The 15,545-nt window shown below is 52.1% G+C and overlaps 1 protein-coding gene across 6 annotated transcripts in view; it reads left to right on the forward strand.

Moving 5' to 3' along the window:
* LOC123348122 (fer-1-like protein 4) overlaps nt 1–15,545 on the forward strand; it is a 127,212-nt gene that overhangs the window by 75,586 nt on the left and 36,081 nt on the right. For all 6 annotated transcript variants that reach the window (XM_044985513.1, XM_044985512.1, XM_044985511.1 and 3 more), the window contains 4 exons: nt 302–418; nt 2,600–2,761; nt 3,280–3,448; nt 5,597–5,700. In XM_044985513.1, the coding sequence (XP_044841448.1) occupies nt 302–418; nt 2,600–2,761; nt 3,280–3,448; nt 5,597–5,700 (552 nt within the window). The remainder of the gene's footprint in view (nt 1–301; nt 419–2,599; nt 2,762–3,279; nt 3,449–5,596; nt 5,701–15,545) is intronic.

The following is a 15,545-nucleotide window of genomic DNA, read 5'->3' on the forward strand; positions in this document are numbered from 1 at the left end:
TTCTCTGGGGTAGCAGTGTGGTAAGGGGTGCATGGCAGCTCCTTCCAGCTGCTCCTGCTATTTCGACTTGGTAGATTAACACCTGGGGCATGATGCTGGGCTCCCTGCACTAGCCACATCCTCAAGCAGAGAGGAGCACTCCCATCGCAGGCGGGCCCCCAGTATCAATGGGCAGCAGTGAAAGAGGAGGACAAAGCTGGAGATGGGAGAGAGGGGTGGGAGGGTGGGTGAGGGGATGTTGTGGGGCAGGAGAGACAAGCTCCTTAATTTCTGTGTGGCCTGGCCATTTCCATCTGTCCAGCCTTCAGTGCCCAAAGACGTGGAACCCAAGGAGCCAGACTTCCTGGAGGACCCCCGTTCTGGACGCTTCATTATCCCAGAGGGAATCCGGCCCATCCTCAAAGAATTCCGCATAGAGGTGCCGTGGCTTTCAGTAGAGTTCTGAGCAGAGTTTCCTCTGACTGGTACCAATGCTGTGACTTTATGGCAGGGGCTTGGGTAAGGGCCTGGCACTCAAACATGCCTGTGCTGCCTCCTCTCGCCAGGGACTGTTGCAGGCCAGAAGTGAGTGTGGCTTGGAACTGGGGTGACATCTACCCACCAGCCCTATCACATTTCAGGGTGCAATCTAGGCTGGAGAGGGGCTGTCACCACCTGCACTGCAACGTAGGGTGCCTCACAATGCTTTGCCACTGTATCTCCCACCCTGGGCCCACCACAAACAGCCAGAGAGCATGCAGGTCATCCCCTGAGTGTCTGTGATAGCAGCAGCCTGCCAGCAACACTCCACCAGCCTGGGTTTCCACTTGCTGGGTGACCCCAACACACTTCCAGTCCTGGCCTTTCCCCAAATGTATGTTCTGCGCTGTCCAGCCCTCTCCTCGGCAGTCCAGATTTTGGAGATCCCTTGAACCTTGTAAGGGGTCAATGTACAACAGTTTGCTTCCTTAAATGAAGTTACCAAACAATTTAGTTTAAACACACTACTGGATTAGTTTTGATTAGAGAAGACTAGAACAGGTTTATTTAACTACACGGAGAGAGATTTTTAAGTGTGTGCAAGTATAAGGTGTGGAAGGCAGAAATGTTCAGGGCCGCTCAGAGGGGGGGGGCAAGAGGGGCAATTTGCCCCAGCCCCCTAGGAGCCCCCATGAGAATACAGTATTCTATAGTATTGCAACTTTTTTTAATGGAAGGGCCCCCCGAAATTGCTTTGCCCCAGGCCCCCTGAATCCTTTGGGCAGCCCTGAAAATGTTTACAAAAGACATAAAGATAAAGCGCTTTCTAGTAACTAAAACTTAACAAATAGACTTGGTTCAAGGTGAAATCCTTACCACATGTTCCCAGCACGAGGGCTGGCCAAATTCTGAGGTCAGGACCCCTCCCAAAGTCCAAAGGCTGGTTCCTTGATCTTCCCAGGTGAAAGAGAAAGAGAGAGCGAGAGAAAAAAACCCTACCAGGGGTGTTTTTGCCCCCACCCTTTGCAATGCATTTTCCTGAGATAAAGTTCCTTCCAGCTGTGAGGATGAAGACACGGGGATCTCATAGCCGAAGAGCTTCCATGTTGTTTGTTAAAGTGCAGATCGATTTGTTCCTGCCCCACTTCGCTGCCAAAGACTGGCCATGTGACCGGTCATGGTCAATCAACTTTGACGACACCTGGCTAGAGGTGTCAGCTTGTCCTTTGTCTTCAAGAAACTTGTTAGCCCCTCCCCAGGCTTGTCTGCTGAACGCATGTCAGTCACAACTTTAACTTGACATGTCATGTTGCTATATGCGTTTCACCAGTTTATTACTGACGAGAGAGTTACACCGCTACCTCGATATAACGCCACCCAATATAACATGAATTCGGATATAACGCGGTAAAGCAATGCTCCGGGGTGGGGGGGGCTGCGCACTCTGACGTATCAAAGCAAGTTCAATATAACACGGTTTCACCTATAACGCAGTAAGATTTTTCGGCTCCCAAGGACAGCGTTCTATCGAGGTAGAGGTGTATTAGTTTTCAAATGCTATCTCACAAGGTGTATTTTGTACAAAGACAATCACAGTGGTGTGTAGGGTGTATATACAGGAGTGCGTTGGGTCACGAGCCCCCATTACATCCAGCATCTCACATGGGAAGTGCCCCATGCTGTTTGATTAGCTCCTGATCAGACTGAACAGAGGAGCCTGGCTGCGAGACAGCGCGTCGGCTCTCTCTCCCCTGCCCCCAAAGTGCTCTGCTGAGCCTGCCCACCTCCACTCCGGCACATTCATTTGCTGTTGATGACGTTTCTAGTGTTTTCCTCCTGGGAGCATCTGGGTGGGTGAGGAGCAGCCCTCACTCCTCCTGTGTTGGAAAGAGGGGTCCGAGTGCCAGGGACGTGGGAAGGGTTAGCAATGGGGCGAGGAGCTGGTGGTGATGCTGGTTACCTGTGGGGATGAGGGACAGTCTGGCAGCTGGACAGGGTGTGGTGAGATGAGCACTGGGATTAGGTGGGTGGATTGGGGGTGATTGTCCCTTTTGGGGGTGAGGGATTGGCAGCTGGGAAGGCGTGTGTGAAGAGTGCTGAGTGCCTAGAGCAGCTAACGCGCTTGGCTCCTGCTGTTCAGATCCTGTTCTGGGGCCTGCGAGACTTGAAGCGGGTGAACCTGTTTGAGGTAGATCAGCCCCAGGTGATCATCGAATGTGCCGGGAAGAAAGTGGAATCGGAAGTGATCGTGTCATTCAAAGAGAACCCCAACTTCAACGAATTGGTCAAATACATCAACGTGGTAAGCAGGGAGCAGTGCTCACTGCCAGGGCCTGGGCTGCAATGCTGACTCCCAGAGCGAGTGGGGGTGGGGGCAGAGGCTTAGCGAGCAGGGGAGAGGCAGAGTTTCCAAGGCCCGTGTTTCTGGAGAATGGGCACATACCTGCAGACTGGGTTCAGCCCCAGCTGGGTTCTCCCGCCAGGGAACTGGGGCCCATTAAAGACCAGCTGCTGATGGGAAAGAACGCTCCATGGCATGAATCCATTCAGCCAGCATCAGGGGCTGCCTGCTGGCCAGGCATGGGCAGGGCTCTAGTTCAGAACTGAGGTGCTGGGTCCCAGCACTGACTGGCGCTGTCAGGATCTACCTGCATAGGGAGCATCAGGGCCGCTATGCTAGGGGCTCACCCGGGTGCAGCTGCTTGGAGCACAGCCCTTATCTGCCACCTGGACACATGGGTGAGCTATAAGCCAGGCTCTGAGCTGTCTGCAGGACCCTCCCCTGCAGCCCTGGTGACAGTGTGAGAGGCTCTTTTGCAGGATCTCCCAGAGCAAGTGTACCTGCACCCACCCCTAAGCATCTTTGTGGTGGAGCAGCGAGCTTTTGGGCGCACCGTGCTGGTGGGGACCCACGTGGTGTCCCATATCATGAAATTCTCTCCCAAAGAGCTGGAGGAGCTGGAGGAGGGGCCAGAAAATCCGCCCAAAGGTGAGTTTCCTGGTTTGAACTGTGCTCTGAACCCTCACATGGCAGGGTGGCACAGGCAGGGGCAGCTCCAGGCACCAGCGCAGCAAGTGCCTGCCTGGGGCGGCAAGCCGCGGGGGGCAGGCCTGCTGGTTGCTGTGAGGGCGGCAGGCAGGCAGCTTTCAGTGGCGTGCTTGCAGGCAGTCCGCCGGTCCCGCGGCTTCGGCGGCAATTCGGCAGTGGGGACGCTGATGGCGCGGCACCGGTGGACCTCCCGCAGGCATGCCACCGAAAGCTGCCTGCCTGCCGTGCTTGGGGCGGCAAAAAACATAGAGCCACCCCTGGGCATGGGGCTTTGCACTGCCAAGTGCTGCGGGGAGGAGAGGGACTGTCCCGGCATGCAGCACAAGTGCAGCGTTTTCTGCAAGGCTGGCATGTCCCCATTGTCCCTCAACTCGCCGGGGCAGTGCAGCAGAGGTGTGATTAGACACCCCTTGGCTAACCCAGGCAGGGCAGGTCTGATGGTCTCCAGTGTCTTGCTGTGAGGCTGTGGACTCTCTGTGGTGCTGGCCTGAAGGGGCTGCTGACTGAATTCCTGCAGGGGTAACGCCTCACCCCCTCAGACAAGGCCATTAACCTGTGGTGGGGCTCAGCGAAGTCCCCTTTGGGGCTAGGGATCATATTGTGGTGTGAAGCAGAGAGGCTTCTTCCTGTGCTCTCCTGCATCTCCCAGGCACACGCACAACATGGAAGCTATTGAAACGAGAGGTATTCAGAAAAACCAGTCCCACGCAGCCTACTGGGGATGAAGTACAGCATGGGGTGGGGAGTAATGCAGGCCGTGGGGGCAGGGTCATGCAGGGTGATACGGTGCAGGGGGTGGGTATGCAGGCCCGTGGGGGCAGGGTCACGCAGGGTAACACTGTGCAGTGGGGGTAATGCCAGCCCGTGGGGGCAGGGTCACGCAGGGTAACACGGTGCAGTGGGGGGTAATGCCAGCCCGTGGGGGCAGGGTCACACAGGGTAACACGGTGTGGTGGGGGGTAATGCCAGCCCGTGGGGGCAGGGTCACGCAGGGTAACACGGTGCGGTGGGGGGTAATGCCAGCCCGTGGGGGCAGGGTCACGCAGGGTAACACGGTGCGGTGGGGGGTAATGCCAGCCCGTGGGGGCAGGGTCACACAGGGTAACACGGTGCGGTGGGGGGTAATGCCAGCCCGTGGGGGCAGGGTCACACAGGGTAACACGGTGTGGTGGAAGGTAATTCCGGCCCGTGGGGGCAGGGTCACGCAGGGTAACATGGTGCAGTGGGGGTAATGCAGGCCTGTGGGGGCAGGGTCACACAGGGTAACACGGTGTGGTGGAAGGTAATTCCGGCCCGTGGGGGCAGGGTCACGCAGGGTAACATGGTGCGGTGGGAGATAATGCTGGCCCTTGGGGGTAGGGTCACGCAGGGTAACACGGTGGAAGGTAATGCTGGCATGCAGCAGTGGAGTCAAGGCTGCACAAACCATTGTGATTGTCTAGCCTGACCTGCATAGCACAGGCTAGAGAATCCCCCTCAGTAATGGCATCTCTGCAGGCAAGTTCCTGCTCTGTTCAGAGGAGTGACCCAATCATATGGCAGGGTCTCTGTTCCTCTGCATTGACCTAAGCCTGCCATCTGAGTTGTCCGGGGCAGGCTTTATCTCCTCGCTTGGCTGCCTCTGGCTCACGGCCAGCAAAGTGTCCAGAACGCCTTTTCCCATTTGCCATCCTGTGTGTGAGAGCTGTGGGTGGGGTTTAGGACCCAGAGCAGACCTCTGTTGGCAGATATTCGCTAAGAGTTTCTGGGCCAGACCTCTCATTCCCAGGATCCAACTGTGGGACACAGTGTGATGAGCGCCCAGAGAATGCGAAAGGCAGCAGAATGCCACCCTGTTGTGAGAATGACTCCTGCAGCTTCTCAACGACGCCTTTCTGGTGTCAGATTTCAGACTGAAAGTGGGTGGGGGTAATGTAGGTAACTTGGGGATTACAGGAATGGCGTCCCTTGCACTGAGGTGCACCTGAAAGGTACATCTGTGCCCTTGGCTCAGCGGCCATTTGTAATTGGTAATGAGACCCTGGAAGATTCGACAATGAATGAATGATCTTCCTGTTGGAATACATAGTCTCCATCTTTCTCATTCAGCACGGAAAGCCTCTGCTCGACCCAATATCTCCCAGACGGTGATCAACATTGGCCTGACCGCTAGCGACATGGGCAGCAAAGCCAACCCCCTGAATCTGGTGAAGGTGAGTGCGGTGTCATGTTGACAGTAACCTTCACGTTACTCTTTGAATGGAGATGCTGCTTGCCTGAATACCCTCTCTGGCTTTGACTTGGATCCTATCCCTAGGTTGTACCCAAGAATAGTACCAGTTCAGAAGTGACAGTCACCTTCCCTGTTTCAGTGCTGCCTAGCAGATCATATGGCAGCATAATTCACTTTCCGGTATAAGCCTGATTTTGACTAACTGCCCCTCTAATTTCCTCATCCCCCCCCCCCGTTGTTTCTGCGTGAAATGGCACTTGTCCGCACTGTAGAGAGAGAATACGTTGGGAGGAGATGTTGAGGTTAATCCGATGAGGGGTTTCTGGGATATGAGACGTGCAAAAAATTAGTTGTATTTCACTTTCTGAAAAATTCTTCTAGTGTTTATAAAGTCGTAAATGCCATCTCATTAATGGCTAAGCCTGGAAACGTCTGAGCTGGTCATTCAGTTGCCCTGGATGAGAGTTACTGCAGACAAGCATGGGTGCAACATTTCAGAATAATTTCTGACAGATTTGTATACATCTGAGCACTCAGTCAGGTTCCAGCAGAGTTTCCGAGCTTCCCTGCGTGTAATAAGAATTGACTCGGAAGATGCAGCCTGTGGAAGCTCTAAACTCCATCACCATCACCAGTCTGAATCCGGCAGGTCACAGGCTCCCATAGCTGAACTCAATTTCATCAAGCAGGCTAAATACTCCACTGTGGAGTGTTTTATTTGAAAATGTGATTTTCACTGACTCACATATTTCACTTCCCATCACACCAATAATTCTTGCAGAGTATAGTTTCTGTATCAGAAGAGAATCTACACCATGTTCCTACATGTCATATTAGAGATGCCAAACCCCTCTACATTCAGGTGCGAGGAGCGGCGGGGGCTTGCAACCTGAAATCGGATCCCAATCAGAATTGTACAGCTCTGGCCCATATCTAGTTAAGACATAAATAACTTTTCACAAGCTTATCAGTATGTCAAAACAATGCCATTGGGAGGGTTTAATTAGAATAAAACAAAAGCTGTTGGAAAACCTAGAAATTCAGTGCCAAGATTCAGGCTGAAAAAGCAATGCATTGACGTCAGGAAATTCATAGTTGGGATTCCACAAACAGCTTTTGCTCTGACCCATCTGAATAGCCACCTTCTGCCTCTACACCAGCAGTCTCCCTGCTCCATCTCTTACAGCCATGCGGGCACCATGACCTCTGTCACATTCCAATACAAATCAGGGTGCCTGGACTACCAAACTGGAACTACTGGAATGATGTCAGGATTGGAGTTACATTGTTATTTATAGAGCACCCAAAGTAAACAAGGTGCTTTACAGACAAGGGATTTTGGCCCTGCTTTGTACTGAAAATGTCATCAACTACCATACTGTAGAAATCCCCTTCATACATGGCCCTAGGACCCCAAACACAGACCCCCCTTTATTTCAACAAAAACTGCACTGACGTGTATCCTCCATTCTGCCACGTCCACCCTTCAAGATGCATCTTGGGCTTGGCTCAGCTGGGAGAACGCATCTTGTTAGAACACACCTTGACTAACACAATGCGTCAGACTGTGTAGATGAGACTTGTGTGTCAAATTGTGTTAGCTGATTGTGGGTTACCAGTTAGTTAACCTTTGTTCTAACTAGATGGCTTTTCCCACTTTAGACAAGCCCCCTGACTGGCCCTTCCAAATATTTGTAACTCTCTGATGTGACTCAGTTGCTGCCCCCTAGTGAACAAGAGCACAGGGTCAGAGTTAAGGCTGTTTGGACAACTTTGCCATTGCATTTCCTGATTTTCACAATCTTGTTTCAGTAATGACAGCATCCCCGTAAACATTGTAGAATTTCTAACCTCGCCGAGACTTTTGATCACAGTATTTGGAATCACTTCTAGGGCATCTCACTTCCAGTGGGCTGGATTTTCCTAGGCCTTTGTGAGATAGCATAGAGGTAGCAATCCAGATCAGTGAGGGGTTGTGTCCCTGCCTGTCCTGGAACCCTGAATGCCTTAAAATGCTCGGCTGCTGTAGCTCCCTTGTTTGGATGCTCCCAGCCAGCATACAAGCATGCTTTGAGTGTCGGTGTGACAAGTCATCCTGGACCAGCAGCTCTGACTCCAGCAGCCTGCTTGCTACACCACAGCCACACTCTGGCCACCACAAGCCTTGGTTACACCTGGCAAGGTGACCCCTACTCCCCCTGTCCTGAATTTTCCCCAAACCACATGTTGTTCTTAGAGTGATGGTTCCTATTGTATTCCACTGTGGGTTCTGCATGCTCAGCATGCCTCCAGAATAATGTCTGTGGTCCATGCATGCACCCAGGCTCGCCTCGTGCTTCCAACTGAGGTGATAAATGGAGCATTTTAAAGCATTCAGGGTTCCAGGACAGGCAGTGACACAACCCCTCTTCAGTTCCTTCTCAACACTGCATGGTCTGGGTTGGAACCTCCAGTGTCCTCATCTCTGATGTCATTCTAAATAAACAGTTGTAAATCATTTTATTAATTCTTCTTCGAGTGATTACTCATGTTGATTCCAAGTAAGTGTGTGCACGCCGCGTGCACAGTCATCGGAAGGTTTTTCCCCTAGCGTTACCCATTGGATCGACTGTGGAGCCCTGTGGAGTGGCTCCTTCATGGCAGTGTATATAGGTTCCTGCCGACCCACTGCCTCTTCAATTCCTTCTTACTGCCAGTGATGGTCGTTGAAGCAGCTTCTCTCTTGCGAACAGCAAGCAATCCCGTAGTGGACTTTCATTCAGTGTTACCTGTAAATAGTTAACATTTTATAGTTAATGTAAATAGTATAGTTAGTTTAGATAAGTTTCAGTTGGGAATCTCCCACCCATCTCGTTTCTCCTCCCGGGGACTGGGGCAAGTCTTGGTCTCAGGGTTTCAAGCTGTGCAGGTCCTGCCTGAAGCCTATGCCAAAGGGAGACCCACACGACTCCTGTCTGGGGTGCCTGGGAGAGGCACATCAACTGGACAAGTGCAAAGACTTGAGACCAAGGACCAAAAAAGAGAGGGACATTAGGCTGAAGCTGCTCCTTATGGAGTCAGCTCTTTGTCCCCAGCCAGCCCAGGTGACGTCCAACCCCAAACCCAGCACTTTGGTGCGGAGCGCAGCGGCCTTGGTAAGGGAGGCCATGGCACCAAGAAAGGACTCGGGCTCCAGGGACCCCCAGCAGAAGGGCTCCAGAAGTCGGTCCTGAGCCGCTATAGCTACAATTCCTTGAACACATTGTCTAAGTTCCAGGAACAGCTGCCAGTGGACTCCTGCTCTGAATTTGCGGCTGTCCTGGAGGAGGGCAAGGTAGTCGCGAGGACCTCCCTACAGGCCGCCTTGGACTTGGCGGACTCAGCAACTCGGACTATGGCAACTGTGATAGCCATGAGATGCAGCTCTTGGCTTCAAGTCTCGGGATTCCTGCATGAAGTCCAAAACAGCATCCAGGACTTGCCTTTTGACTGTCCAGGACTCTTTTCAGAGCAAACAGACACTAGGATCCACAGCCTAATCCTTGGGCTTCATATGCCAGCCCCCCCAGAGAAAACCCTTCAAGCCACAACCTGCTTCTCGCTTCTACTTGGCTCCTCCCAGGCAGGACTATAACAGGAAGCAGGGCAGGAGTAACAGGAGGAGTCCCTCTCAGTCCTCTTCTAGTCAGGGTCAGGGTCAGGGCACAGCAAAGCAGCCCTTAGCCTCTAAACCAAACTTTTGAAGGTGTGCCCGGAGGCGACGCACTAGTTCAAATCCCAGATCCTTCTCCTCCCTTTGTGAATCATCTATCCCATTTCTACCGTGCCTGGGCTGAAATAACCTCAGTCTGATGGGTCTTGAGCACAGTAGAATTGGGATATTCTCTCCAATTCTGTTCCCTCCCGCCTTCCCACCCATCATCCCCGTCCCTCTTCAGGGACCCTTCTCATGAGCAACTTCTAGTGCAGAAGGTGCAAATGCTCCTACAACTTGGGGTGGTAGAGGAGGTCCCTCTGGAGTTCAGGGGTAGGGGGTTCTAATCCTGATATTTCCTAATCCTCAATACGAAGGTCTCGGGCCTATTTTAGACCTGTGAAACCTCAACAGATTAATAAAGAAGTTGAAATTCCACATGGTCTCTGGCTTCCATCATTTCCTCCCTGAATCTGGGGGACTGGTACGCCGCCCTTGACTTGGAGGATGCGTACTTTCATGTGTCCAAAACTCCGTCCCACAGATGGTTCCTCTGATTTGTGGACAGCAACGTTCACTATCAGTTCACGGTCCTTCCCTTCGGCCTCTCGGCGACCCCTTGGGTGTTCAGCAAATGCATGGTGGGTGTGGCAGCCTTCCTATGGAAGCGGCAGGTGCAGGTATGCCTGTACCTAGACAACTGGCTGATCAAGGGCGAATCTCAGACCTAAGTGGAGGACCACGTGAGCCTGGTGCAGACGAAGTTCCTCTGGCACTGCCTCATCCTGAACGTGGTGAAGTCGACTATAACTCCCACTCAAAGGATAGCGTTCATCAGAGCCCTCCTGGACTCCAGTCAGGCCAGAGCATTCCTCCCGGAATCCCGGTTACTCACCATGAGTGCCATCATAGAGGATCTCAGAAGATTCCCTACCACGATGGCGAGAAATTGCCTAAAATTGCTCGGGTACATGGCGACTTGCACGTACGTGGTACAGCATGCCAGGCTGTGGCTCCCTCCCCTTCAGGCGTGGCTAGCTTGAGTGTACAGGCCAAACCGAGACCACCTAGACAGACTGGTCACAATCACTCCTCAGGTCATCGAGTCCCTCCAGTGGTGGTTCAACCCACAAACAGCGTGTGTGGGAATACCTTTCTCCAGCCCTCGCTGTCACTAGTCACTAGTCACAGATGCGTCAGTGATGGGATGGGGAGCGCACCTAGGCAGAGTCAGGACTCAAGGTCTATGGTCCCAGGCAGAACTTTTGCTACACATCAAAGTCAGGGACCTGCGTGCAGTGTGCATCGGTATTGACAGACAATACCACAGCAATGTTCTATATAAACAGACAAGGTGGTACTCGCTCATCTCCCCTGTGTCAGGAAGCCCTGCAGGATTCTGCATCGCCCACTCGATACACTTGGAGGCATCTTATCTTCTGGGCTCGCAGAACGAACTGGCTGATCACCTCAGCAGGTCTTTTCACGGCCAGAAGTGGTCTTTCCACCCGGATGTCATGATCAACATTTTCCTAAGGTGGGGCTCTCCCCAGATAGACCTGTTCACAACACGAAGCAACAGGAAGTGTCAGCAATTCTGCTCCTTCCTGAATCACAGCCCAGGCTTGCTCGCGGATGCCTTTCTCCTCCCTTGGAAGGGGTGCCTTTCCTGCTCATCCACGAAGTCCTCCTCAAGGTCCAAAGAGAGGGAGCATTAATAATCTTAATAGCACCAGTGTGGCCCCATCAGCACTGGTTCACCACACTGTTAGACCTGTCTGTGGACACACCTATAGCCCTGCCCCTGGTCCCAGACTTGATCATGCAGTACTGCGGCCACCTCCAGCACCCCAACCTGGAGTCTCTCCACCTCACGGCATGGAAACTCCATGGCGAAACCCGTTACATCCTGAATGCTCAGACTCAGTTAGGAAGGTTCTCCCTGGCTGTAGGAAGCCCTCCACTCGGGCCATTTATCTGGCTAAGTGGAAGAGGTTTTCGCTTTGGTCTCTACAGAAGAGCACTTCTGCATTGCAGTCATCCATTCCCTTCATCCTGAGCTATTTACTTCACCTAAAACAGTAGGGTCTGGTGGTGTCGTCAATCAAGGTGCACCTGGCTGCGATTCCAGCTTTCCATCCTGGCTCAGCTGGCCGTTCAGTATTCGCTAACCCCATGGTTGGCTGCTTCCTCAAAGGGCTGGGCAGGCTGTACCCGCAAGCAGGCTGCCGATTCCCCCATGAGATTTTAACCTGGTGCTCTCCAGGCTGATGGGCCCTCCCTTCGAGCCCCTGGCAACTTGCTCTCTACTTTACCTTTCTTGGAAGGTGGTGTTCCTAGTGGCTATCATGTTAGCCAGGAGGGTGTCTGAGCTCAAGGCTCTGACATCTGAACTCCCTTATACTGTGCTTTATAAGGACAAAGTGCAGTTACGACCACACCTGGCATGGTCATTGCTCAGCGAATGAAAGGTCTCCCTGTCTCATCCCAAAGGATCTCTTCACGGGTCACGGCCTGTATCAGGGTGTGCTATGACCTAGCAAAGATACCAGCCCCAGCATTAACAGCACACTCCATAAGAGTGCAAGCTTCATCTGCCGTGTTCCTGGCGCAGGTCCCTATCCAGGACATCTGCAGGGCGATGACATGGTCATCTGTTCACACCTTTACGTTGCACTACACCATAACTCAGCAGGCTAGAGACGATGCCGCGTTTGGTAGAGCCATGCTACAGTCTGTAATTCAGTGAACTCTGACCCCTCCTCTAGGGAACTGCTTGGGAGTCACCTACTTGGAATCAACATGAGCAATCTCTCGAAGAAGAAAAATGGTTACCTACCTTTCATAACAGTTGTTCTTCAAGATGTGTCGCTCATGTCCATTCCAAGCCCACCCGCCTTCCCTCTGTCGGAGTATCCGGCAAGAAGGAACAGAAGAGGCGGTGGGTCGGCAGGGACCTATATACACCGCCATGAAGGCGCCACTCCAGGGGGCTCCACAGCTGATCTGACAGGTACTGCCAGGGGAAATATCTTCTGACGACTGTGCACGCAGCACGTGCACACCTACTTGGAATGGACATGAGCCACACGTCTCGAAGAACAACAGTTATGAAAGGTAGGTAACCGTTTTTTCTTAGATAACTTATAGATTAGTAGTTCTTAGCAGTTTTAATAGTTTTTAGTACCTTTAGTACTTTTAGAATAGATTAAGGGGCTCCCCTGCCCCTTGTATCCCAGCGGGTATCAGATTATGTCCAGAACTCTAGGGTTCAAACTCTGTGTCTCCTGCCCACAATCTTTCTCGGTCAGAGACAACTATCAACACTGCCTCTACTGCCTGGGAGAAGGTCACATCGCAGCTTGGCGCAGTATCTATCAGTCCTTCCCCAGCTGTACCCGAGAAGGGTGGGCACTTTGCCTCTGTAAATATCTCATGGCCTTGAGACCCCAATCAGACCCAGACCCAGGGAACCCTCCTCCCCCGGGTACATCGGCCTGAATCAGCAAGGAGTGGTCCTCCTGCTACAAAGTCCAACTTCAGTGCTGGAGAATCCATCCCTACAGACCCCATGGCAGAGCCTAGTCAGGACATTCGGAAGCATTCCCATAAGCATGGGACCAAGTCTTCTTCTAAGTCTTCCCTTTCAAAAAATCAGATACTCCATCCACCAGTTCTGCCCGTGAGGACTTAGGATGTACTAAGTCCCTTAGGCATGAGAAGAAAGCCCAGAAGCATTGGGCTCCACTGGCTCCAAACTGAGCTCCGTTGGTACCACTGTCACTGGCTCTCACAAGACCCATGACTCTCCAGCACCGGTGAGGACCGACCACCGCTGGATACCATCTTTGGCACCAATGGCCCAAACAGAAAGAGTCTCTCTGACACCTGGGAGATCCAGATCTGTGGCTGCGCCACCAGACGTTTTTGCTCTCCCAGATCCAGAATCCCCCTCTCCATCAGGACCTTCAGTCTCCAGGGACCTCATATCTCCTCTGAGAGACCCCCTGCAGTGTGGAGCTTATTGCCCCTTCATACACAGCATATGCCTCTCCAGTGGCACTGATAGTTCCACCACTGGAGCCTGAACCCACATTTTCTCCCTCAGGAGATTCAGATCCACTGGAAGAACCACCTCTCCTGTACCACTTCTATCCTTTTCCCAGGAGACCTGCATGATCCTGGGAGCAATGTGCCCCAGGAGCCATTGGTATCCCATACCATGGGGACTCTACAACCACCCTTTTATCCCTCCTACTGGCCATATTGGAGACCATGGGACCAGTACTCTCCTTCAGAGTCCATCCTCTCCAACAGGGAGTCACCACCTGCTTCCTCTCCAGGAGAACCACTGAACTTTCCCCCAGATCTGATGTCAGGAGAAATACTGTGCTTCGATTCTGGCAGTTCCACTGGAACCAACTAGATTTACATCATCATAGCCAGACGAAGCAGTGACCTCAGCATCTCCTCACCCCCAGGATGACTTTAAACAAAGTCACAACCTGCTTCACAGAGTTGCCAGAGAACTTTAGATCCCACTAGAGGAAATCCAAGACTCTCAGCACAAGCTTTTGGATATCCTCTATGCCTTGGCACCTATGAGAATTGCCCTGCCGGTCAATGAGGCCATACTAATACAGTGCAGCATACCCTCACCACCTGTGCTCCTACCCCCAAAGGTGTGGAGAGACACTATTATGTGCCAGCTAAGGGCTCAGAATTTCAATTCTCACACCCAGCTCCCAATTTGCTGGTAGTCAGGCTGCTTCAGAGAGATCCAAGCAGCAACATCTTTGATCTATGCCAACAGCTGAAGAGGGGGAAGGCTTAGACCTACCAGGAAGGAAGGTTTCCTCTGCCTCTAGTTTACAATTCTGGATAGCCAGTTATCAAGCCCTATTGGCTAAATAAGACTTCTTTAACTATGCTAAATTTGAGGAATTCATCAATGGTCTTCTATAGCAGGACTGGGCCCATTTCCAAGCTCTTATTGAGGAAGGTAAACTAATAGCCAGAATTGCTCTCCAGTCTTCAGTTGATTCGTCTGATACTTCCTGTGGGCCATGGCTACAGCCATTGTCATGTCATATGCATTCCTCCAGATTCCCCAGTGAGGTCCATAACATCCCTGAGGACCTCCCCTTCAATGAATTACATCTTTTCAGTGAGAAGACAGATGAGTCTCTACATACTCTAAAGGACTCTAGAGCCACCCTTTGATCTCTGGTATAGGTCTCAAGACTTTTATCATCAGAGACCTTATGAACCACCACATAAAAAGCAAAAAGTTGAAAGATCCCGCTTTCCCATGTCTCCTGCACTGGCCTTGACTTCAGGTAGTAAGAAATGCATGCAAATTCTTTCTTCCACTCATCCGCTTTCACCATGTCCTGATAACATCAGACAACACTACAACTGTATTCTGCAGCAACAAGCAAGGGGGAGCAAAATCTGCCTCCCTGTGCACAGAAGCAGTCAACCTCAGGAACTGGTGCATCAGCAGTCAGATCACCCTATCCACAGCCTACCTTCCTGAGAAACAGAATGTTCTCACAGACTCCCTCAGCAGACCCATTGTGATCGATCAGGACTGGGAGCTCCATGGTAGGGTGCAACGTGACATTTTCACACAATGAGAAACCCCAGCCAGAGATCCGTTCGCTTCTCAGACTAACACCAAGTGCACTACATACTGCTCCAGAGGAGCCTTAGGTTATCACTCCCAGGGCAATGCTCTCCTTTTCTCCTGGTAGGGCCAGCTCAATCTGCTTTCCTCCTGCTACAACTCCTACCATGGGTGCTGCACAAGATCTGACAAGACAGGGTGACGCTAATCCTGATTGACCCCTTCTCCCCCAGACAGATCTAGTTCTCCAACCTCCTGTGCATGTCAGCTCACCCACTGATTACTATTCCAACATTCCCTGAGCTCCTGACCCAGTGCAACTGCACAATCAAACACCCTGATCCACGACTGCTCCACCTCAGGGCATGGTATTTGGAGGGGCATCATCTCTAGAACATGCTTGCTCCTCAGTGAGCAGGACATCCTCTCTAATAGCAAAAAGGACTCTAGTGAAAATGTTACCTGGCTAAATGGACATGCTTCTCTTCATGGACACAGTGAAGAGGTGGGTTCACCAGACACT

Source organism: Mauremys mutica, chromosome 13 (genome assembly GCF_020497125.1).
Source record: "Mauremys mutica isolate MM-2020 ecotype Southern chromosome 13, ASM2049712v1, whole genome shotgun sequence".
NCBI classification, from domain to species: domain Eukaryota; kingdom Metazoa; phylum Chordata; order Testudines; family Geoemydidae; genus Mauremys; species Mauremys mutica.